At 39.2% G+C, this 24,240-nt stretch overlaps 2 protein-coding genes and 1 long non-coding RNA gene across 8 annotated transcripts; all 3 read left to right on the top strand.

Annotated features, from left to right (window-relative positions):
* The first annotated feature begins 5,053 nt into the window (after nucleotides 1-5,053).
* LOC103993315 (transcription factor MYB2) lies at nucleotides 5,054-6,189 on the top strand. Its single transcript, XM_009413333.3, has 3 exons — nucleotides 5,054-5,284; nucleotides 5,379-5,508; nucleotides 5,594-6,189. Exons 1-3 carry the CDS (start codon nucleotides 5,125-5,127, stop codon nucleotides 6,072-6,074), a joined length of 771 nt encoding a protein of 256 aa, XP_009411608.2. The 5' UTR covers nucleotides 5,054-5,124; the 3' UTR covers nucleotides 6,075-6,189.
* Nucleotides 6,190-11,947: 5,758 nt separating this feature from the next.
* On the top strand, nucleotides 11,948-15,064 carry LOC135645168 (uncharacterized). Its single transcript, XR_010498685.1, has 3 exons — nucleotides 11,948-12,017; nucleotides 13,261-13,416; nucleotides 14,536-15,064. It is a non-coding gene; the product is annotated as an uncharacterized LOC135645168 (long non-coding RNA).
* Nucleotides 15,065-16,462: 1,398 nt separating this feature from the next.
* On the top strand, nucleotides 16,463-23,105 carry LOC103993316 (long chain acyl-CoA synthetase 1). 6 transcript variants are annotated; one of them, XM_065164414.1, is made up of 20 exons: nucleotides 16,463-16,878; nucleotides 17,191-17,358; nucleotides 17,781-17,844; nucleotides 17,950-18,039; nucleotides 18,159-18,215; nucleotides 18,305-18,353; nucleotides 18,587-18,663; nucleotides 18,770-18,809; nucleotides 18,901-18,995; nucleotides 19,257-19,424; nucleotides 19,628-19,738; nucleotides 19,879-19,966; nucleotides 20,050-20,116; nucleotides 20,197-20,272; nucleotides 20,420-20,537; nucleotides 21,376-21,621; nucleotides 21,698-21,837; nucleotides 21,909-22,091; nucleotides 22,651-22,770; nucleotides 22,910-23,105. In XM_065164414.1, exons 2-20 carry the CDS (start codon nucleotides 17,213-17,215, stop codon nucleotides 22,958-22,960), a joined length of 1,986 nt encoding a protein of 661 aa, XP_065020486.1. In that variant the 5' UTR covers nucleotides 16,463-16,878; nucleotides 17,191-17,212; the 3' UTR covers nucleotides 22,961-23,105. The 6 variants fall into 6 exon arrangements, with proteins under 6 accessions (XP_065020486.1, XP_009411612.2, XP_009411611.2 ...); XM_009413337.3 differs by having other exon boundaries at nucleotides 16,464-16,844; XM_009413336.3 differs by having other exon boundaries at nucleotides 16,464-16,878; nucleotides 17,209-17,358.
* The last annotated feature ends 1,135 nt before the right edge of the window (nucleotides 23,106-24,240 follow it).

Here is a 24,240-nt window from a genome sequence, read left to right as displayed (position 1 = left end):
CATTGTCCCCGCGTGGAGGTGGCGCGACACGAGTGGCCGAGACCGTTAGTTCGTCGAGGTACCATAACCGACTTCGGGATTCAACGAGCGGTGGATCGTGACCGTGCAAATCTGGTTGAAATCGCGGTGTCGTCACCGGCTCCCCACACAGTAGGCCAAGTGGACAACTCCACCGCCTCGACGCGCGGTCTTTGCCTTATCCGAATGGGCGGTTATGGGATCGCACGTCGTGGTAGGTGCATTCCTTGTATTAGTGTCCGGTTGGACCACCGACCGGGGACTAAACCGGACCATGCGTGGACACGTGGAGCTACATGAGCTGCCTGATGGAGACCTGATGGCGATCATGGAGACAGCTATAATCTCCACCTCGCCCTAAACATAAATAAAGTAATGGGTCATATTCTACTAGAAAGCAAGACTAATTAGTGTCGGGTCGACCAGTTTTGTATTTTGGAGGAAATCACAACATGGAAAGAACTTGATAACGAAGAAAAGAATGTCTCTCCCTCATGACTGTACAATTCCTGAAGGCACGAATGCTAAAGCGTCAATTCGATGTTTGCACGATTCTTGAAGCATGATGGGCCTATCGCTGAACGCTAATTTGGGCCGAGCCAGGCTGGTATCGGGCTTCTCCCACAGATAATTAACGGCTCTTTTGTGCCACCCGTTAAAGGCCCAAAACCCCATATTATCGGTCTCCTCTCTGTCTCTGCTTGTCCGCTGAGATGATGGATGATGATGATTATTATTATCTCGAACTTAAAGTATTTTTCTTAATAATAAAAAATTAATAGATTATTAGATTAACTCTCTTATCGGATCCGATTGTTAAAACCATTATGCAAAATGATCATTAGAGCATCGAACAGCATTATGATTAAATCAATTAAGAGAACTATATTGTTTTTCTTTTCTTTTTTTGTGGAGGAATCGGTTCGTACGATAATAACAAAAGAAAGGCATCACATCTTCTGCTATCTTCATTTGCCAATGCAATGGTATCTTCTGTCGTTTGATATGGTCCCTTTTTCTAGGGCATTCATTTGTCTCCCCTACTATTGTTGACTTTTTAGAGATATTTTGACCTTTTTTTCTATGACCTACCATAATGAACTTGAAAGGTGCATGTCCTCCAATAGCATCGCACCACATGTCCTCTACGAAAGCAAATCGTTTGAAGCCTATATATCCAAAAGAGAAAAAGGTCTTCGTATCTACACATCACCTCCATGGCTTGAGCACTTCAGACGGCCACCAAAAACCTGCTGTGTTTGCATGAAAACTGGTGATCTCTATTCCTCTTCCTTTCGTATGAAAGCGAGGCTGCATAGGCTGCAGAATTGACAACAGCAACACGGAGAGTAGAGAGCTGAGGGACGACCAAATCAGTACCTTTTTTCTGCACCTTTCTGCAAGTCAACCTGGTACATTTCTTTTCCCCGCCTCCGCCTCCTCCTTCTCCATCTCTCGTCCTCTCATACTGTTGACCCTTTTGGAACAGGAGCAAAGCGCCTTTCTCCTCTTGTACTTGGGGTTTAAAGGCTTCTTCCCCAATGAGACGTACGCATCCCACGCTACATCATCCACCTGTGTCGGCCATCTTTGGTGAGTGCTGCAAAGTGAACACGATCGCAAGGAAAGGTGCTTCATATCTTTTGATGACTCTCTCAAGGATAAGCCCCACAGCACACCTCATTGACCTGAGACATGGATTGACCCTTAAACACTGCTGCTGAGGTCGTGATGGGTTGACCTCAGGGGTGCAAGAAGCATCGCTGAACCTTCGTACAAATCAGCACATGGTAGGTACCATGGCACTGCATGTTCGTGATACATGGCTCTGCAGCTCCTCTGAGCATGCAACGCCTGTGGATTCCCCACTCGATCAGCCACTTAGTCGTCGTCGTCATCATCGTGGTTGCAACACGCGGATGTGAACTCGCCTTCTTTGGATGACAAAAGAGGAATACGCGTATAGACTCGGTACTCGGGAGACCTGCGATGGCGGTGGTGGTGGCTATGAGGGAAAAGGAGGACCTAATCACAAGAAATTTAGTCATCTGAATCATATCTTGCCAACTCGAGCCTGCTGACTGTCAGGTGTGAAGGGCTTGGTTGGGTGTCGTTCTCATGCAGCTCTCGTCATCCTCACCATCGGCCGTCTCCCTTAAATCGACACACGGAGCCACCTGATTGGTTCGAGGGAGGTGATGATGAAGACATGATGAAGGATTTCGGCGAGTAATAGGGTGGCTAGAGTAAAGTGCGTGTGGTAGTGTGTGATAGGGATGGCTGCAACTCCATCACCTTGAAATTTCTCTCTCTCTCTCTCTCTCTCTCTCTCTCTCTCTCCTCCATTAACAAACACGAGGAGGAAGGGGAAGGTAGAAAGGGCTCAACACCTGTTACTCATTCTACGATCATGTCACTAAACTAGTGAGCTGCTATAAACCTTGCCTAGTGGTGCAAGAACACGCTTCATTAAAGAACTCTCTATCTATCTATCTATCTCTCTTAATTATTGAGTTGTTTATGATTATAAGTGTTGTGGACTCTTCCTCTCTCTCTCTCTCTCTCTCTTATTCTGTTTATAAGTGTTGAGGATTGAACCTTAGTCCATATGTTCAAGTTTCAGGGGGTTGCTGTTGTATTGGGAAGGGGGGAAAGAGAGAGAGAGAGACAAGGAAGTCGAAGGGTTGAAGAATGTGATACAGTGAGCTCCACCACACACTCTAAAATTATCTGTTGATTGAGGGCAGGCCATGACCATTGGATGGGAGATCCAATGGTTGGGAGGCTGGTTTTGTATTTTCATTGTATTCTTTTGTTTCTTTTTTAGTCCAATACTATTCCCAAGTGGAATATGCAGCTGAAGCTTGATATGTCATTCTCAAGATTTGTTAGGCAATTAAAGCTTTCATATCACAGTTGCAATTGAGTTTGGCATGCTATGTTACATACAATGTTGAAGAGAGAAAGGCAAAAATTAGTGGTCCACATGAAGCATGCAAAGTCATTCTTCATGTTCTTTTTCCAAGCTCTTTATAGCCATTTCTAATCTACAAAGATAATGATGAGAGAAAATGACACATGGATAAACTGACGATACATCACTATAAATTTGATTTCGAGTCAACATCGACAAAGATAATTATCCATTCTGACACAAACATATCGATCAAAAGCTCTTGACATTAACAGAGTCATTGTGTCATAATCGTAACGCTTGATAGATTGGCGTACATCATCTTCGTAATGGAATGATAGGTCAAGATTTTATAAATTAACTTTTCACTTCAATTTAATGAGTATTCAAACTATTATAAAAAGAGCCCCTAAATACATCTCTTATCTAATTATCTTAAAGTGTGCCTCAAAACTAAACTAAATACCTCGTGATATTGATTTAAACATCTTTAGGAAATTAACTTTGGATCATCCTAACGTGTTATCCTCATAATTATCAGGTTAAGATTCTAATAATCCTTGTCTTAGGCGAGTTAGGTCTAAGTAGGAACCACCATTACTATAATACTACATGTATTTGAATGAAGGTCAAAATATCAATGGAGAACTAAAGAACTTCCATCAACACAAGGATGATAGTTTAGTAAATAAAGAAAAGTCACTCAAAACATCCCCTTTGGCCTACTCACCCTCATCAAAACATGAGGTCACTGGTTTTTTGATTTCTTGTCTGGCTTTCTGGCCACTGTTTCCCTTCACAGAGTGAGACACATAGGAGAAAGCATCAGACAAGGAGTACAAGACATGTATGGGGTTGATCTTACAGTTGTGGTCTTGGATTTAGCTGGTGTTTCTGTTGCCACATCCAACCAAGTTTTCTGAGAAGGAGTGACCAGAAAACTTCTTGTCATGTGTCATGAAATGGTCTATTTGCATGATGATCTGAAGACTTTCTAGTCAAATGAAATATATGACATTCTTCATTGTTAAGAGTTAGTGGTGGTGAGGTGATTATTGTGTGTAATTTATCATGAGAAAGAGAACTTCCAGTAGTTTAGTTTAGTTTAGCTATAAATTAGGAGAAGAGAAGGTTTCCTTGATTTTTGTGCAGAATGCTGTAATGACACCAAAAACTGAGAGCATAATGGTAGATAGATATCAAGCCATAAAACCTTGATTTGGTTCATCTTTGATCATAGTAATTCTATTTAATCTTGGAAATTCTTATCGGTGTCACCGTAAGATTGTTTCTTTACGATCAAATAATTGGATCATTAACATTAATACTATTTTATTTTTTTCGAGTGGCGGTAAGGAAACCGAAAACTAAAATGATTAGATCCTTTCCTACCATCTTAAACTTTTGAATTTTGAACTGATGATCATATAATTCTAAATATTTATTATGATATCAAATTATGAATTTGAATAATGACTCTATAATTTGACTTCACATAAGAAGGGACATTTAAATCAAATATAAAGTAAATTCTTTTCTAGCTTTATGAATCATTCAGATGAAATCACACAAGCAAATGCTGTCAAGTACATACAGCCTCTAAACCCTTTGTTGGTAACAAAGTGGCTCCAGCTCAGTGCTTCCTTCTTCTCCTTCCCTCTTCTCATGTCATCTCCACTTGCTACTTAAACTAATACAAACCTGTTAAACAAGCCATTAATACACAGATCATAGTATTTTAGGTATATATCATTCATGCAACCTCCATCCCAAGTACCAAATCATTTAGGCATGGCCAAAGACGACCTGCTTCGTCTACTGCAGTCCATGTCAAGACAGTACTCTTTCCTGAGAGAATCCAACTTGCCATATGAAGTCACAGCAGTGTTGCAGAGTTACCCACTTGAGAGCCATGGAAGTCCAAGGAGGCAATAGCCACATGGAAAAGAAACGGAGAGGAAAGGCTGAGAAGTCAAAGTTCAAAGGTCGTGTACGCTGTTGGATGACGGATGATGATGAAAAGCCACCACTTTAGGCTTTAAAGAGCTTAAGCCAATCCATATCTCTTCCACTCCATCCCTCTATATAAAGCCCGAGTCTGCTACCAAAAGTGGTCATGTACACATCCAACTCTCTCTTCCCTTCTCTTGTGTGCTTCACGGAAGAACAGTCACAGGAAGTTGGAGGAATCGATGGAGTTCCATGGCAGGACTTGCGGCTCCTTCATGGCCCAGAGCGAGGAGGAGGTGGACCTGAGAAGGGGGCCGTGGACCGCGGAGGAAGACCTCGTTCTGATGAACTATGTGGCGGCTCATGGCGAGGGGCGATGGAATTCTCTCGCCCGTTGCTCGGGTACGTAGCTCATCCGCTATGAACATCTCTGAGACTGTTCCTGATGATGGCGACAGATCTAACTCTCTCTCCCTCGCTGCAAATTGCTGTTCAGGGCTGAGAAGAACAGGGAAGAGCTGCCGGCTTCGATGGCTCAACTATCTTCGTCCCGACGTCCGGCGGGGCAACATCACCCCGGAGGAGCAGCTCCTCATCCTGCAACTCCACACTCGCTGGGGAAACCGGTAAGCCAGTCTCACCATGTATAAATCCCCTCCTTGGCGCGACGAGCTTTGCCGACGATGAATGATGAAGAGTGATCTGTCGCAGGTGGTCCAAGATCGCGCAGTACTTGCCCGGGAGGACCGACAACGAGATCAAGAACTACTGGCGGACGAGGGTGCAGAAGCACGCGAAGCAGCTCCGGTGCGACGTCAACAGCAAGCAGTTCAAGGACGCCATGACATACGTGTGGATGCCTCGCCTCGTGGAGCGGATCCGGGCGGCCTCCGGCGTCTCGACCACGGCTCCGGCGGGCCCGGCCGCGGAAGTCGAGCTGGTGATGAAGCCGAGCCCAGAGGAGTCGAGCACCCCCAGTTCGTCGTTCGGAGCAGAGTTCCCACCGGCGCCTCCGGTCTTCGATACCTTCCCCGCCGCCGCCGCCGCCGCCACGCAGAGTGGCGAGGGTGAACTCCCCGGATGGTGGTCGGAGTCCGGCGACACTGACCTGGGGTTGCCTGACTTCGACCACAGCGTGTGGGGAGACGACCTGTGGAGTGCGGAAGACATATGGCTGCAGCAACAGCTTTAGAAAGAGGAGGAAGAGAGAAGAAAAAGAGTCTGTACTGTGAAGCCAAACCACATGATAACCTTAAAAGACTTACAACTGTGAAGAAAAAGGAGGATTAGATTACATATTATTTTTGCTTGAGAAAAATAATAAAATTACAATTTTCATTCTTTGGGTTTAACATGACATGAAGTTCACTTACAAAAATAAAATAAAATTATCCTTAACCTCTATGTGATTACATCAACACATAATATAATATCTCCTATAAGGTGGTGGATTAGAGTGATAGATAGATGTTGAATTCCACTAGTGGAGGTCCCATTTGTTTCACTGTCTCATTATAGTTGGCCACTTATGTGTGCATTTCCAACCATTCCTTCTTCCTTACAACTTAGAACTGTGTCATCATACATTCATGTACTTTTTATTCTTTGGGAAACACCTATAGTGCTCTAACCATAAACACATCTCGAAACAGCACCTTTATCGATGCTTGCATCAATGGAAGAGATGACCCACGCAAGATGATATCTTAACCATTCCGTGGGAACTCTTTTTTTTTTTTTTTTTTCTCTCCCTTACTAATATATATTTGATGTGAGAAATTCCCCTTTTTCACTTCTCCAATAGTGAAATTTTATTTTTAATACCTCCTTTATAAACTGATTAATGATAATTCATATTTTTATATTTTATTAAAATTATTTATTCACAAGAAAATATCATATATCAATAAATAAATAACATACTAGAAAGTCGATATAATAGTAACATGGTTCGATAATTCTCATTTACATCTACGGATATAATTCAGTTAAATATAAATCTCCTTGTTTATACTATCATATATATCTTAAACAATTTATATTTTTCTCTCGTCATTTTTATAGAGGATAGTCAATCAAAATATTCTTCATATTTTACTCTCCTCCCACTAAAATATAAGAATACATGCGACTTATAAAAGAACTAAATCTAATTTTAATATTTTATTCTTTTACAATAAATCTTTTTTTATTAAGATTTTTTGTTCTCGCGGGATATAAAAGAACCAAATATAATTTTGATATTTTATTATTTTACGAGGACTTTTTTTTTACTAAGATTTTTTATCCTCATGAAATATAAAAGAACCAAATCTAATTTTTGATATTTTATTCTTTTATGAGGACTCTATTTTTGCTAAGATCTTTTGTCTTTATGGGATATTAACTTCAGTAATCTTAGAATACTCGTCAATCTCAAGAAATATTTATACCGCTAGATTAATTATTTACCTATAAAATCAGAATATTATTTGGTTATTTGTTTTCCTTAATTGCATTAAAAAACACCTGAATATAATTCATTAGTCCCGTTCGTGGGTACCTTTGGCGCACGCACCCACTTCTGCACCCGCGCTTCAGGTCGCGAGGAGGACCACCGACGCGCACAAGCTGGTCGCCCGCGGTCGCTGACGTGCGTCAATGCCGCGGGGCCCGTCGGCGTCGGTCAAAGTAGGGTCTTTTGCGCACATGGTGGTCAACCGCGGAGTCGTATTCCCTCGTGCTTAATTCCCGGTTTAGCCACGTCGGCCCACTTAGTGCCATGATCTGATCCCCTCAATCATCGATCGCATGTAATGTTGGGGTGGGTGACAAGTCGATAGATTTCCCATGTACACCTACGATTACATAGATGCAACTTTTGACCACTTTATACTAGGTTTAGAATTCCCCAATTCGCATTCCAATTGTTTAGTTTATGAGATGAATTCGGATTATGATTTGTAACACTTACAAATTATTTACATATATATAGGGACCTCCTCTCTCCATATAGGATGAATCTCTAGCCATATCTCCAACTACTTCTAATATGTGTGCATTACACTAGATTTGCAAGATCTTCATATTTCATATCCACCCACTTGATTTCAAACCATAAGCCCAAAATCTAGCTTGGGTTGATAATTAAATTTAATATTATTATCAATATAATTATTTAATAATCATTTTAACTTGGTAAATTGATTTGACCTAACTTGTGTTTTAAGTATTATCACGTCTAGAAGAGATGACTCATTAAACTACATTCAGAATTTGACGAGAGAAAAATTTATTCTATACGTAAAATATTACGTCGAGAGTATGCCTAGTAAAGCCTAAGCTAATACGTATTTGTAAACATCTAAAACTTACATCAGAAGACTATTTTACATAGTGTTATTCGTGTAATCTTTAGTTTAATGAAAGAATATATCATTTTTGATGTTGTATAGGTTTTTTTCACTATGTTTTATAATTGACATAACATATTTAGCATGCATCGATAAGATCACGTTTCTCGAATCTCACACAAAATAATATTCATATCGATTATTAATAATTAAAGAAGCTTTATAAATAGGTTGATTTGGGCTATATTTCTAGCCTCCATTTCAAAGGAAAGTTTGTTCGCGTGGAGGATCCGAATTACTTTTTATCTACTATTTCATAGGATTGTAATATAATTTTGATAAAAGATAATGATAGAGACACGTAGAATAATATCACTTTCCCAACATATTCTTTACAAAATTGACCTATAAAATCCTAATTAAATAGAAAAGAGTTGGAAAAACGTTGCATGATTAATTAATTAATTGCAGCCATAGTGTGTGACCAACAAAAGGATAGTAAAAATAAATCTACACCAAATAATTAGAATATTATGAATTATTGTTATTATTATAGGCATAATTGTTGTCATCTACAAGTGTAAAGCAGACAGGAAGAGCGCAACATTGGATGCTCGAGGAATCCAAATACATGAAACGACGCCTTCGTCCTTCAGCAGAGAAGTCCTCATCTATGATGGTGACCTCATGATGAATGTGTGCCAAAGGCATCATCGTCATCCTATGAAAGCTTTCCTTGATCAGATGTTACTCCCATGGATTCTGAGCCATCATCGTCACCGTCATCATCCTCGATGGGTCTGCTATCTCACCATCTTGTCATCTGAGATGACAAACCCTGCTATATCTTTTTCCTGCATGCTGCCAATCTCGGCGCTGCTAAAACCCATGGCTTGCTTTGTGATATCCTCGCGTGTCGCAGAAACCGAGGTGGATCGCTCGAGATTGAGAGCGATCTCGGCATCAAATTCAGTGACTGCATGCAAGCCCATGAGAGCTCATCGACATCAAATTTTATGGAGTTTATCTTTGTTTTCTTACAGGCTCCAGCACCATTTTAGAACACACCAAAAGAACTTAAACCCAAAGAGATACATACATACGTACATACATTTGCCAGTTGGAACAGTGAAAGCTACCACACAAAAAAGAGTGCAGATGATGTTCCAAGACTTTTCATACGTTGCGACAGACTCGAGCGGTCAATCATCCATCATCATCAACATGTGAGACGAAAGAGGCAGGCGAAACAACATTGCAACCACGAGCACAGTCACACGTAAACTGCTCAAGAGGGATAGACGGGAGAGGAGGGCAAGTGGGAAGCGAGAAGAGAGGGAACCAAAGACCGTCGGGGACGAGGGTGGAGATCGAGGAATGAGGCCTTACAAGGTCAAGAAAAGGTCTTACAAGGTCAAGAAGACTTGCAAGGGAAGAGATAACAACATGAAAAAGAGAACAACATGCAAAGAGGTGAAAAGCTCAGTACAGATAGCACCATTTCGAGACTAGTAACACGAAATGTTGCATCCATGTCTGGTGTAGCCAAGCAAGTGGATGCTGGTGATGACATAAACAACGACGACTCCTCCCATTACAACGGACTTGGAATAGGTATCCTGCAAGTAAAAGAAGGAACATGAGATGCAGAACTGAAGAGTATTAGTATATCCTTTCTCTTCTCCTTACCAAGTCGTTATCAGAGGTAAGCCATAGAAAGTGACCGAGATCCTTGTCCTCCATTCTCCAAACCTAAAGCTAGGCCTGCAAAGAAAGAAGATAAAGAAGATGCCATTTTACATGTACTGCCTCAACTCGAAAGCCTACCTACCACGGGGACAGCGCTGCAGAGGGAGCAGAGTGAAGCAAGACAGATTGTGAAGGGAGGGAGAGGGAAGATTGGCTAAGAAAACAAAAATAACTCTACAAGTTGGCTTGAAGAGATGGGGAAGAAGACATGAACTCGTAGATGGCTATTATATAGCTGTGCGGTAGTATGTGCGACGGAGAAGGCAGGTGCATGTCACACGAGTGCCTTCACATTCACGTTATTACTATTATATTTGGAGACAAGGTGGAACTAAGCACAAAGACTCACATGAGGGTTCGTGCACCACGAAGAACATCGGTATCATCTTTCTCTTTGAAGTTTGAACGACTCGAGTGGAGACGACGACGCACACGTAGGCTGGGACGGGTATTTAATGAGCTTTGATGAATGCTCCATGGGGAAACGGGAGGGCGTGGGCGCTCGTCGAGCACAAGGGTAGACACTGATGATGGCCATGGCGACGTCAACACGTTCTTCAAAGAGGGAGGAGAGAAGACCGGTCAAAGAAGGGCTGGAGAGGCAATGCTTCTGCTGCTGTTGATATCTTTTATCATCATATCATACGTAGTCGATACAGTGACGAGTTACTGTTCTGTTTGACGCAAGAATGAGAAGAAGATGGAGGTAATGGTAGAGAGAGAGAGAGAGAGAGAGAGAGAGAGAGAGAGAGAGAGAGAGAGAGTTGGTGGGGAAAGACAACAGAACAAGAAGAATCATCCTTCATGTTTGAAGCCCTTGGCATCAGTGAGACTTACGCCAACACAGTAAAGAGATAAAAATGATGAAAGCGCTCTGCATGACTCGCTGGAAAACAATTAAGTACTCGCTTTCATCTCTGCATGAAAGGCTGTCATTTCCTTCAGCTCTCAACCTTTTTAACACTTCTCTCTCTCTCTCTCTTACATATATATATACACATATATATATATATATATATATATGTAAGAGAGAGAGAGAGAGAGAGAGAGAGAGAGAGAGAGAGAGACAAAGACACTGATTCTGCCCCTGCCGTTGGCATAAAACTCTCTTCCCGAAGATATAATTAGATCAGCTTGAATGTTTTCTTTCAGTCACGTGAAGTTGATCTCCATATGCAGGTTTACTGACAGGTTGACGGGGACATTTCATAAGAATCAGGACCAATTCCTTCATTGAATCTGATGATTTCTTTTGTTCTCAAGCTGTCAGTTCTGAATGGAAGATGAACAAGTTCGAACACATCGTTAAAAACCCATTAGAGATGACGAAAGAAAAGTAGAGACGGGAAATGAGCATGTATGTTGTTATATTGCAATATAATTTTGATGCGGCACATGTCACACTAACGAGAGATTCTTCTATAGCGGCTAAGCCTCCATGTGAAACATGTTAGACTTGTTATATTTGAATGGCAGATGTGAAATGAGATAAACAACAAATGCAGCCGGCGGCCGTAGTTAGGAAGGATTTTGATGCGTCGGCGTGAGACGGCAAATCCGCGCCGGCGGCCGTTGAAGTACTTGGTTCGCAAGGGCTCATCCAGCCGCGGAGTGTGCTCCTCGTCGCCAGTTTACCTCTTATTACTCTTGGCGACGGCGGCGGCGGCGGCGGCAGCAGTGGTTGAAGCTACACGATAGGGTTCGAGGAGGATGGTCCTCATCCAAGAATCCATCTCCTTCACCAGGTCGCACGTCGGCGTCGCCAGCTCGATATAGATACATGCGTCTCCTCACGCAAAGCCGAAGGTTCTAGAATTGCCTTCGTTATGTTCCCTCTAAAACAACCCCCGGGGCCCCTGGTTTCCCGCCCAAGGCTGAAACCCTGGCTCTTGGGCGTCCACTCCAAGCCCAAGCCCAAGCCGATGGCACCGACAGATCTCATCCCCTCCGGAGACCCTCGGTGACTCGGGCCTGCTTTCCCGCCAACCGGGAGATGATGGAGTTCGGGGCTCAGCAGCATAGGGCTTGGGGAATGGATTCTTCCCGAACCGCTGGTACTTGGATCAGTTACCCCCTTTCTTTTTTCCCCTGTTTGTTGATTTTTCACTCGTATCGTTCGTCTTAACGCCTCCTCCTCCTCCTCCTCCTCTCTCTCTTCTTGGGTTTGTTGAAATGTTTCTGATCGGATTTATGGGCTTCTCATCTATCCATTTCTTTAGCTTTACTTGTAGAGCACAGACAGTGGGTTTTTGGATTGTTTGACAATTTAGAGGTTAGAAATTGTGCAATCTCGAGAAAAATAGGAATCCAAAATCAGAGAAATGGTATCTCGAGCTATTTTTGCGTGGGTTTATAAGAATTGTGGAAACAAAGGTGTTTCTATCAATTTCTTTCTCTTCAAGAGATTACAGAATGCTATTGTCGAAACAAGAAAAAATGCTATAGCGGATTCTTTTGTTTATTTAGGTTATGAAGACTCATCTGGTTGTGAGACAATGGTTGTGCATCCAACCTTTGATACAGAAAACAATTGACAAGCAATCTATGAGTTGGTCCCAGATGACAAATAATTCCAACGTCAAAAGCAAGATTTCAGAGATGGGAATGGGCCAGTTTCCAGGTCGCAAAACAGTTTCACCGTCAAAAGACTTCTTTTCTGATATTGTAGAAATGGAGATCTTCAACTTTTGTCTTTGATTGAATATTTAATGGCAATCAGCTCGTTTTAAGAGTCTATGGAGAAAAAAGAATGATTCTTTTCATGTTTGTGACATAAAAAAAATTGATTCAACTGAGATGCTTGAGAATGTCATCAATCTTGATCGGGATTTGGATTGCAAGGATTACCAGGGACACGGTATGATGAAGTTGCCCATCTCAAACTAAATTCCGATGTTGTTTGGCGTTCCGCTGTTCTTGTTAACATAAAAAAGTTGATTGCCAGCTTGTTTTAAGAGTACATGGAGAAAAATGGATGTTCTTGGTGGGTGCACCATGTGGAACACTGTTCTGATTTCAGGTTATGCATGCAAACTTGGGAGGGTCATGATGCATCGATATTAGTATTTTGAGGTTATCCGCATATTGCTAGTATAAGTTCTATCTGCCATACATGTACAATTTTCATACAAAATTCAAGTATGCAGGTTTATCATTAAAAAACCTCAATTCTATGATTTTTAAGGTCGAAACATGTTCTCTTTTTGATTAGTTAAACTAATAATTTCAGTAGGTTTTTTCAGTACCATGATTCACATCAACTGTGCTTAAGTCAATTGGGAAGGATTCCTTGTGCAGCAGGATAATCCACAAACAGATGATGGAACTGTGGCTCCTTCACACATCAGGCCTACTCCTGAAATTTCTGGCTGGAGAGTTTAGAAAACTGGAGTTCTCCTTCGAATTGAGCCCACCACACTGAGGCATAAGGATCTTCCAGAAGACAAATTCCAAGTATGATACCTTCTTTTCAAAAACAATTAATTAAAATTAGATTTCTTACTTTGTATACTTGACCAAAGTCCTTATATATAGTCCTCATGTTGTTTCTATTTCATGTAATTAGTAACTTTTATAAGATATTGGTAGCACAAAATATCCACTCAAGTACTGGTTCTCTGTTACTGTATCTTGAAGTTAATATCATTGTTGATAGGTTAATTTGAAACCAGATTGATTTCTCCTATGGTGAAGCAAAAGGCTCATACATACAAGTAGCCTGGTTCCCTCCATTAAATTCTCCTTTCAATTAGCTGACTGACTCTCTGACAAGCAGTATGGAGGAACATGCATGTATATGTCAGGTGCGTGAGGATTAAAATAATACTGTCCCTTAAGTTAAAGCAGTGAATATTAAAGACTCCATTTATGAGGAGGGCTTATACACGATCTGTCTTGAACCTAAAGTTTGGAAACTGACTTGAGTCACTTTCTACATAATCTGTACATAATTTATCGGGAGTAATTCTGCAAGTATTTTCCATCAAAAATGATCCTAATAAGGTTCTTCTGATGAGAAATAATAAGATGGAAAGTAATATACCTTTCTCGTCAAATTTTCTACTTATGGATTTTTTGTTCACTAGTTGAAAGATGGTAATTCTTGATTAGTTTCTGCTCAGGTGGAGCCAATTGTTGAAGGCTCTCTTGACATAGCTCACAGTAAAAGTGGTAACTTCAAACATTAAGAAAATGACGGAGTAGGTACTTTTTTATGTTCTACCAGCATATAAGTGCTTGTTTTGAACAAGTATTTCCGTGAGGTAGGAGAGGATGCCCATCTCCCATTTTAATTCATTTGTATATCCACTGGTTGATAGTTGATAAGATATGATTTTTTTTCGTAATATTTGATCTGTTTTCACTTTTTTTAAGTGGAGGTCTTTGTTAGCTTAGGTGGTAAAAAAATCTCATCTTGTAATAAGGGAAAAAAAAATCTATGTAGATTATAAATCTCAAGGAATCTAAAATACTTTCGATGTGGGGTTTCCTATGACTTTAATATTAATCACTATTTCAATGTCCGATGAAATTTAATTATAAGAGCATTCATATCAGTCTTTTATGTCGCAGGACAACCATGTCGATGATGAATTATGCTACGGATGTACACGGCATATTTTCCAGAGACTTTTAGGTGGAAGGAAACAGCGCAGGGAGGCATTAACTTCAGTTACAGAGAAGTCGTTCAGATGTCGCTTTCTCGCGTTCTTTTTCATCACTAAATTTAAGCGGAAATAATGCCGACTCTTTATACATTGCAGTTGTGACTTGAAAGGCACTGTTTCAAAATTATCCTGAGAGGATAACAAGACTCATCGATGCATCACAACCCATTCCAGAAAGCTAGAAAGGCATTCTGTTCTCGGGGAAGATGAGATGCATGAATAGTTCGACAGCCTTGCGCATATCTCCAGCAACAAAAGAATGACAGTGCCCTGCTTTTTCCTTCCCCCAAGAAGGAGAGAGGAAGAATCCACCAAAGCATGCATCGGTACTGAAGGAATGAACAGGTCATATTTCCAGCAACCAAAGGATAAATAGGTTTATAGCAATGAATAGGTCCCACTACGCACTGCACCACGAGGGTTTAAGTCTATAGTTGGAGGAAGATTTATTATAAGGTATTCTACCAGAAAAAAATATACACTATTTTTATTTTAAAAATCTTAAAATTTGATAATTAATCATAAAAAGTTATCAAAAAATCATACTAATAATCTTAAAATAACATCATAATAATTTTTTAAAAATTTAGATCGATTTACTTAAAAATCATCAAGCTATATTCCAAATTGAAGTAAGTTAAACTCAATCATGGAATCTATTAATTTTTTTAAAATTTGATAATTAATTATTATAAAATTTTATAAAAACGAAAATTATGTTACAATCTTAAAATTATGGTCAGATAGTTTGGTGAAAGTTTGAGGTAGCTTAGTGAAAGTTAATTAAATTATATTTAAAATTAAATTGAGTTACACTTATCACGAAACATATCTAATTTTTTTTAATTTATTAAAAATAATAATAAAAGTGATACTAATCATCGTGGAATCATTATGTCCCAGTAGTTTTATTGAAGTTTTGGTCGGTCTAGTAGAAGTTGATAAAATTACATTCGATCATTAATTATCATAAAAAAATTTAAAATAATAAATAGTATCAATCATCTAAGAATCATGTTCTACTTATTCTGTGAAAATTTGGTTGGGTTTAGTGACTCATTAGAAAATGGCACTAATCAATCACCATTCATTTCAGGTGCTTCGATTTGACCCATTAGAAAAATAAAGAATATTCTAGCAGTCTTCAATTAGGGTTTGCGAATGCGAGCCCTCTTTCGGTAGAGTAACCATGGTTTGATTCAAACCATGAATTGAATCAGGTAAAACTAGAATCGATTAACGGTTTCATAATTTCGAACTTTTTTAGTTCGAATGGTTTGATTTTAGTTCCATCCCCCTAAAATCGTGACCAAATCATAACCATCTATTTGGATTTGACTCCAAATGGATTGAAAAAAATCAAAAAAATAATTAAGGCATAAATGTAATAATTATGGTGTAGTGGTTTTCACTTCAAACTCCAAGTGTAATGTTTTGGATCAAATCTTAGTTGGAACTTATTTATTTATTTATCCTTGTTTGATCAACTAGAATCGTTGGTTCTAGAGGCACGTTCAGGTCCACTTCTCGATGTCCTGCAGAGTGCGCGGAGTAACTCCCAAGCTACTATGATCATTACTGCTTACCTTCCTGATATCGTCATTCGCTACCTACCTCTTTATTATTGTCGTTCACTGCCTATTTCACCGTCGTTGTCTATGGTTGGTTCCTTATCCTCCTCTTTTCCTCCACCATCATTTTCTTCTTCTTCTTCTTCTTTTTTTCTTTCCCTCCTTTCTCCTTCCTAATTGTCTCCTTTTATTTCTTCATTTTCTCTTTCTTCTTTCGTTTTATTTGAGACACTAAAACATATCAATTTATCATGTTCTATTTAGGATTTAAGTTCAGATTGGTACATTAGTATTGGTTCGATACATGTATACTCGTTCATTGGTCGGGTTAGCCTTAAAACCATGTACAGTGCCACCAAACTGTTTACTGACTGCACCTCTTGGTCGGGTTGCGTTGGACCGTCTCTTTAATGGGAAGTTGGTTGCTGGAATTCATTGCTGAGTGAAACGGGGGAAGGCAGGCAGATTTGAATTAATACTGGACGTCGTTTTGGTCACTGCTCCACTGGTTCTCCTACGTCGAGGAGCTATTTGGTTGTGTGTGTGTGTGCGCCTGCCTGTGTTCTACACCAAGCTCAACTCAGCTTTGGCTTCAGAAGTCCTCTTTTGGTGATCTACGAGCACCTCAGACGCACCTATCTAGGTGGGTCACGTACATCTCGCCGGTGCTTTCGCAGGTTGCCTCGTTGCACATCATGTTTCTTGGACCGAAATGATTAGTTCGCTGGCTTCTTTTTCGTGTGTGAATGAGCCCATCTCTTTACGCCTCACGTTGTTTGTTTTGTTAGGATTGTCGGATTGTTCTTTTGTCTAGTTAACATTGTTTTGCTTCTTTGCACTGACCACCGATGATTGCAAGTACGAAAGTGAAAATTGCAGCTGTAGACAAGACGGATTGGCGCTTCATCGGTTTATTAGATTGTATTTTCTCTTACTTTCCCGTTAGCCGGAAGTGATATACGTACGTCTGGCTGTTTCTTCTTGGTTAGGCTGACGACTGACTGCAGGATCATGGCAAATCATACTGTCAAAGTGGAGAGCGGAAGAGCAGGGGAAGATGGGAAGCCATCGGTCGGACCGGTGTACCGGAATTCATTAGCCAAGAACGGGTTTCCACCGCTCGACCCTGACATGACCACCTCATGGGATGTGTTCAGGTACTCTGAGAAAAACTAAGTTAAGAGTCAGATGCTGCACAAAACATGTTAGGGTTCGTTGATGCTTTAAGAAAGTTCTTTAATGTCCTTTAGTGTATATGTTTACTTTGAGATCCTGTTAATGCCATTAACAGTTGAACACAATTGTAGTTATTTGAGTTGAATACTTAAGTCTTGTAAACTCCACTACGGCTTCGTCGATCGATGAAGTTTTTGAGAAGACTTCGGTCCAAGTATCCATCCGCCGATAAAGAAGCCTGAACAGAGGCTTCAGGCTTTCATACTAATCACCTTTTAAGCATATATTCCTGGATGCTTGGATTGATTTTTTTCAGTGAAGATCTTTTAGTTTTTGTGGTTAATGTCTTCTGATGTAGTCGACTTACATTTCTGCTTCTCGTGCATGAATAATTGTGCTTCAGGGTAGCAGCAGAGAAGTATCCAAATAATAGGATGCTTGGATGGCGTGAGATCAAGAATGGGAAGGTAAATTATGCTTGCTATTCTTGGTTTCAAGGCTCTTCTTGTAAATCTTCCTTCTACTCCATAACTTATGCATGTTTGTGCATGGATATGATTGTTCTCTAACAGGCAGGGCCTTATTTATGGAAAACTTACAAGGAAGTATATGAGGAAGTACTGCAAGTTGGTTCTGCTTTATGTCATCTGGGTGCTAAACCTGTGAGCAAAGAACTAATTTCAATGATTCAATCTGAGTGCCAGACATTTTCTTTTAATATTTGATAATTCTTTCTCCTGGTTATTGGTGTTCATGATGCCCATATATCACTCTGTCATAGGGTTCACGAATAGGGATCTACGGAGCAAACTGTCCTCAGTGGATAGTGGTGATGGAGGTTTGTCCAACTTTTTCCTATGTGAAGTTAGAATGACTTTTTAGTCTGCTGAATAAACTTAATGCTAACCAAGATGGGATACTGTACAGGCTTGCAATGGATACAGCTTAATCTGTGTCCCACTCTACGACACTCTAGGTAAGCAAATCGATAAGGTCTATTTTGCAGTATCGTTCGGGCTTGAAGATCCGACATTCATGTAGCTTTGATAGAAACGATTATTACAAATCTATATTTCAGCCCTTTTACCTCAGGTGGAAAGTACACATGGATTCTAATTGGAAAAATGCCATGTGTTCTATTAGCCAGTGCTGTTCTGATTAAAGTTGTATGGATCTATTTTACAAATGTTGTTTGTTCTTTGTTAACAGGTTCAGGAGCTATTGATTACATTTTAAAGCATGCAGATATTGATTTTGTCTTTGTCCAGGATAAGAAAATGAAAGAAGTGAGAGTTTACATAATCTTTTTCTAACTTAGATCTGAAGGGTCCTCCTCCTCTATCAGCTGGCAATTACAGTTTCTAATACCAACATGTATCACTCATTTTGCAGATTTTGTCCTCCAGCTGTGAATCTGCTCGTCTGATAAAATGTGAGTATGCTTCAATTTTAACTCGTTTGATATATAGAGACCCTTTTTAGTACCTTTTACTAATCTACTGTTGCTTTCGATATGATAACAGCAATTGTCTCATTTAGTTCAACCACCGGGGAACAAAACGATGCCGCTGCGGACATTGGAATAAAATTATACTCTTGGAACGAAACACTACGGATGGTTAGTTTCCTAAGATGTTATTCACTTATTTGATCACTGAGGTGTTGGTGAGAAGATCATATGGCGATCATCCTTGTGTCACTGATTGTAGTTTATCATGGACAATTTCCAACTGATAACCAGTAATAAATTTTAAGATTTTCTGTATGCTCAGACCTCAGATGTTCTGTCCTGCTTCATTGCTTTAAATCCTCTACTGCAACTGAGCATGTTTTGTTTTTTTTTTTTGGTTTTGACTTAGAAGTAGTATTGTTTTCTCAGGGAAAAGAATATCCATCAGAGCCTTTGCCCCCACAACCTCATAATATATGCACAATAATGTACACAAGTGGAACTAGTGGCAACCCTAAAGGTGTCGTATTGACTCATGAAAGCCATGCAACATATGTAAAGGGCGCTGACCTCTTTCTGAACGAATTTGAAGACAAGGTGATGTCTTGGCTCTCTTCTGGGTGTTAACATGGTTAATTGTGCCAATTGTTTCTTTTAGGACCATTTTATTGAATGCCATCTAAAGTATTGTTGTTTTCGGCTATAAATCCTTCTCTTTTGAGGAAATTCAATGTATATGAGCATGTTTTTTTCAAATTGCATACCGACTTGAAATATCTGATTTGAGATTTATGTTTTAGATGACTACGGATGATGTCTACCTCTCCTTTCTTCCCTTAGCTCACATTCTTGACCGTATGATTGAAGAATATTTTTTCCACAATGGGGCCTCCGTTGGCTATTATCAAGGGGTATGACAAAATATTTTCATACAGTCAGTGAGAGCGAAAGCAATTTTGTGGTTACTTATCATGATAGATTCAGCTGCATTTTCTGGATCCATGGCTATCTTTCGGTTGATAATGATGTGATGAAAATTTCAATTGACAAGGACATTCATGCCTTGAGGGATGACCTCATGGAGCTGAAGCCAACTCTCTTTGCTGGTGTTCCTCGGGTTTTCGAAAGAGTTCATGAAGGCACTCAACCTTTTTCATCAGTACAGCTCTCAATTTATTCTTTTGATTTACATGTTTCCAAAAGCTATGGCTTTGGGTTTCAGGTGTGCTGAAAGCATTATCAGAACTCAGACCACTTAGAAGGATGATCTTCAATGCCTTATACAAACAGTAAATTGGAACATATCTTTCAATTTTTTATTAGAATTTGCTATATTCAATGTATTGTTCACTTTTTGTTTCATTAACAGTAAGCTACGGTGGATGAGGTTAGGATGTTCTCATAAGACGGCTTCTCCATTTGCAGACATGTTGGCGTTCCGAAAGGTTATATATTGTCTCTGTCTCATGAAATTTAGCACGTTTTTTGTATTCATGTCAAGAAATTATGCTGGAAGCTTGACACCACATGCTGCATGAAAGTTTTTCTTCAATCTCCATATTCGGATCTTAGAGTTATCGATGTTACTTTAGGTGAAGGCTAGGCTGGGAGGCCGAGTTCGTCTTATAATATCTGGAGGTGCTCCATTAAATCCTGAAATTGAGGAGTTCTTGAGAGTCACTAGTTGTGCTTATCTTACTCAAGGCTACGGTAAAGCACATGCTGTTCATTTATTTGACCAAATTATTAGAATCAAAGCTATATTATGAATTTAGCTTACTGATAATTGCAGCTAAATAAGTTGTTTCTGCTATATTCTATTTTGTCCTTCCGTTGTCTGTCATTAAACAATTATCTTCTTTTTTCTTCAGTGACTGCTAGGTATTATGCAATAGTTGGCTACATGAAATATTCTTGATCACATCAAACTGTTAATTCATTGCAGAGCTATGATATATTCCTGGTAAAACATGAAAAGATTGCCCTAAATTTATCTAGCAGCACTAGTTAACTACTATTCACACTTCTTTGAAGGGTTCCACAGTAGCAGATTCTTCATCAGTGGTTAAAAGGTTTTTATTCTTATGTCATGCATTCCAGCTTGCCTCCATTCTTGGAAAAGAAGATTTCCTTCAGCTTAACATATAAGATTTGCCTCTTATGGACATTAAAACCTTTGTTTATGTATGTTGTTAAATATCAGTGTTTCCAATATAGCAAATTCCTTATGTTCAAGTACCAGCTGAGTCAAAACACTTGAGGTCAAAATCTGACAGTGAAGTAGATTGAATACAAAACTGGTGAAAAAGTGTATACGATGGACAGATAATAACCTTATTTCACTGCCTTCAAGTCAAACTCTATTGCCATAGTACTAATTCAATGAAGTCTCAGTTTTGCAAAATTGTTCTGCTGAAATGGTTTTGCCTACTTCAGATTCAAAATAGAATGGATGGTTTTGCCAATTACAACCTTGGAAGTCAGTATCTTATTCCTTAATTCTGAGTCCATTGCATGAAGTGTAAACAGAGATTTACTGTTGTTTAAGGTCTGACCGAAACATGCGGACTCAGCACTGTCGGATTTCCTGATGATATGTCGTTGGTTGGAACTGTTGGTGTTGCATCTACATACTCTGAGGTGCGGCTTGAAGAAGCACCAGAGCTGGGCTACGATCCGCTGGGAACACCTTCGCGTGGCGAAATATGTGTAAGAGGGAAGACACTCTTCTCTGAGTACTACAAAAACCCTGAGCTGACCAAAGAGGTGATGGTAGATGGGTGGTTTCATACAGGTGAAGATGAATGCAAGTTATTCTAATGAACAAACAGCACTGCGACAACTCTAGTCTTATCTCTTGCTCTCTCCAGGGGATATTGGGGAGATGAGACCTGATGGAGTGTTGAAGATTATAGACAGAAAGAAGAACATATTTAAACTATCACAAGGGGAATATGTTGCAGTTGAATACTTGGAGAAGATATATAAAATTTCTCCAATTGTTGAAGATGTCAGTTTCACTGTCACTCAAATAGTCCACAATGCCTCTCATGTTCTAACAACTGCATTGTTTTATTTCAGATTTGGGTTTATGGGGACAGCTTTAGATCTATGCTTGTAGCGGTGGTAACACCACACGAAGATAGTGCCAAAAGATGGGCAGAGCAAAATGGCCATAAAGAATCATTCTGTGACCTCTGTAAGCTTGAAGTTTTAAATAAGTTTATTCTTCAAGAGCTGAAGACAGTTGCTGAGAACAATAAGGTAAACTGCTGCTCCTTTCTTCCATGGATTGAAAGGCTTCTTTACTCACAGTGGGTTTTTCTTATCATTTAATATTAAGAGCCAATCTTGGATTTCAACTTTTGAAAATGTTCAGCATGTTACTTACTGTCTTTTGATTAAACTTCTTTCTCTAAAAGTTTTATTTCAGTGCCATTTTTAATGAACCTAACTCATTTAGTGTTGGATTTGAGTTGAAGCTTTTTCTTGAGAACTCATTGTGCATTCCATGTTACCAAGAAGCTGTATTTGCCTGTGAAGGCTCCCTGGTAGCCAACCTACACAATTGGCACTTCTGTGTTTCTTTTAATGATCATATCATCATGCAGCCACCTATTTGTAAAAAAAAAAGGGTGCATAATCTTACTTCAGTATTAAAGGACATTTGAACAATGTGGAACATAAGAATTCAAATGGTGAACTATCAAAAAGTGGGTTCAAAAAGTAAATGTATTTGCTCAATCAACTTCAGGTGGAATTTATAGAATACTAATCAAATTTTTAACAATTTTTTTTTTTTGCTTATTTGCTTACTCTGCAGCTGAGAGGTTTCGAGTACATTAAAGGGATTCTTGTGGATCCCCTACCATTTGACATTGAAAGGGATCTTGTGACTCCCACCATGAAGAAAAAAAGAGCACAGATGCTGAAGTTCTATCAGGTAAACAAATAGAGGGTCTAACAGTGTGGAATCTTGTGCTTCTGCTCTGGTGACTGCATGATCATGTGCATTTAATCCAGTCATTCTTCTAATTGTTTCTGGTGATTAACCTTCAACTTTACATGTTTGCATTGTGCAGTCAGAGATCGACAAACTTTATCATAATATTCTGGCAGAAGGGAGAGCTTGAACTCTGGAAGCAGTTCATATATTTGTGTCAAATAGAGGAGCAAACTCAGTATCATCATAAAAAATGCTGTTGTCTACTTGTCTATTATAGCTTATCATGCTAAAAACCTATCTTAACTTAATAAAATAGAGTGGTAAATAATCAATGGGCATTTGCTGCTTTCCTTGATATAATATTATGACATAAGTATCGGGTTAATTACATATTATTCCTTAGACTTGGACCTATTAGTATCGAAATTTATATTGGATTCCTATAATTTTGAAAGTGAAACAAATAATTGCATTTGCTTTAACAGTATCAATTATATTAATGGAAAGCACAATATGTTATATCATGTGTTGTTGGATCGACGTTAAAATATTGAGCAAAAAGATAATTTGAATATTTCTTTCGCTTCTAATATATGATATGTTAAAATTATTTTTTTACTGATAAAATCATTAAAAATAGTAGAAATATTAAAATTATCTTTTTATCCATTATTTTCACATCGATCCAACACATGATGTCATATATTGTGTTTTCCATCAATGTAGCTGACGACGATTATAAAGATCTCAATAAAAAATTTTTAAGTATAAAAATTATAATGCTAATAAGATCCAAGTACACAAGTATGGGTAGTTTAAACTCTGTTTTAGTCAGATGACTACTTATAAGCCTTTTGAGTTATATGTTATAAAACATAGGCTTCTTTGTTATTATGTCATGGACTTAGTTAAAATTGTTCAACTCATAAGATACTCTTGTGACAAAATCGTGAATTTAATTGGAGTTGTTTAAGTTGTGAAGCACTTTTATGTCAACTTTTTAGACTTAGTTAAGATTGTCTAAGTCATGAAACGCCTTTGCGATATGCTCTCGCAAAAAGTTAGCTAATTTATAATATCTCTCGGATCTTATAGGATCTATAAAAAGAGCAAGTTGATTAGTTCGAAAGCGAACGATGAAAAAATCCCGACGTCTCGCAAAGAGGAAAGATTTACAAGTGATTTAGCAAACACTTCGAGTGCCAAAGAGAAAAAAATGGAAGGAGAAAACAAGGCCTTTAGAAAGCAAAACGAACAATCGCAAGTCCACAAACGATTCCTCATCGGGTGTCGAGCGCGATGACAAATTCTTATCAAATTAATGTGTGAACTTGTGTATACCGATCAATACCTAATATTACCTCGAAGCCCCATCCACTCTTGTGCCACCTGTGGGGTTCCATGGATCTGAGATGACTGATGTTTTGGACAAAACTAGATTCACATAAAACAAGTCGTGACATGCAA

This window comes from Musa acuminata, chromosome BXJ3-8, assembly GCF_036884655.1.
Source record: "Musa acuminata AAA Group cultivar baxijiao chromosome BXJ3-8, Cavendish_Baxijiao_AAA, whole genome shotgun sequence".
Lineage (NCBI taxonomy): Eukaryota > Viridiplantae > Streptophyta > Magnoliopsida > Zingiberales > Musaceae > Musa > Musa acuminata.
This window is presented reverse-complemented; position numbering and strand designations above follow the sequence as displayed.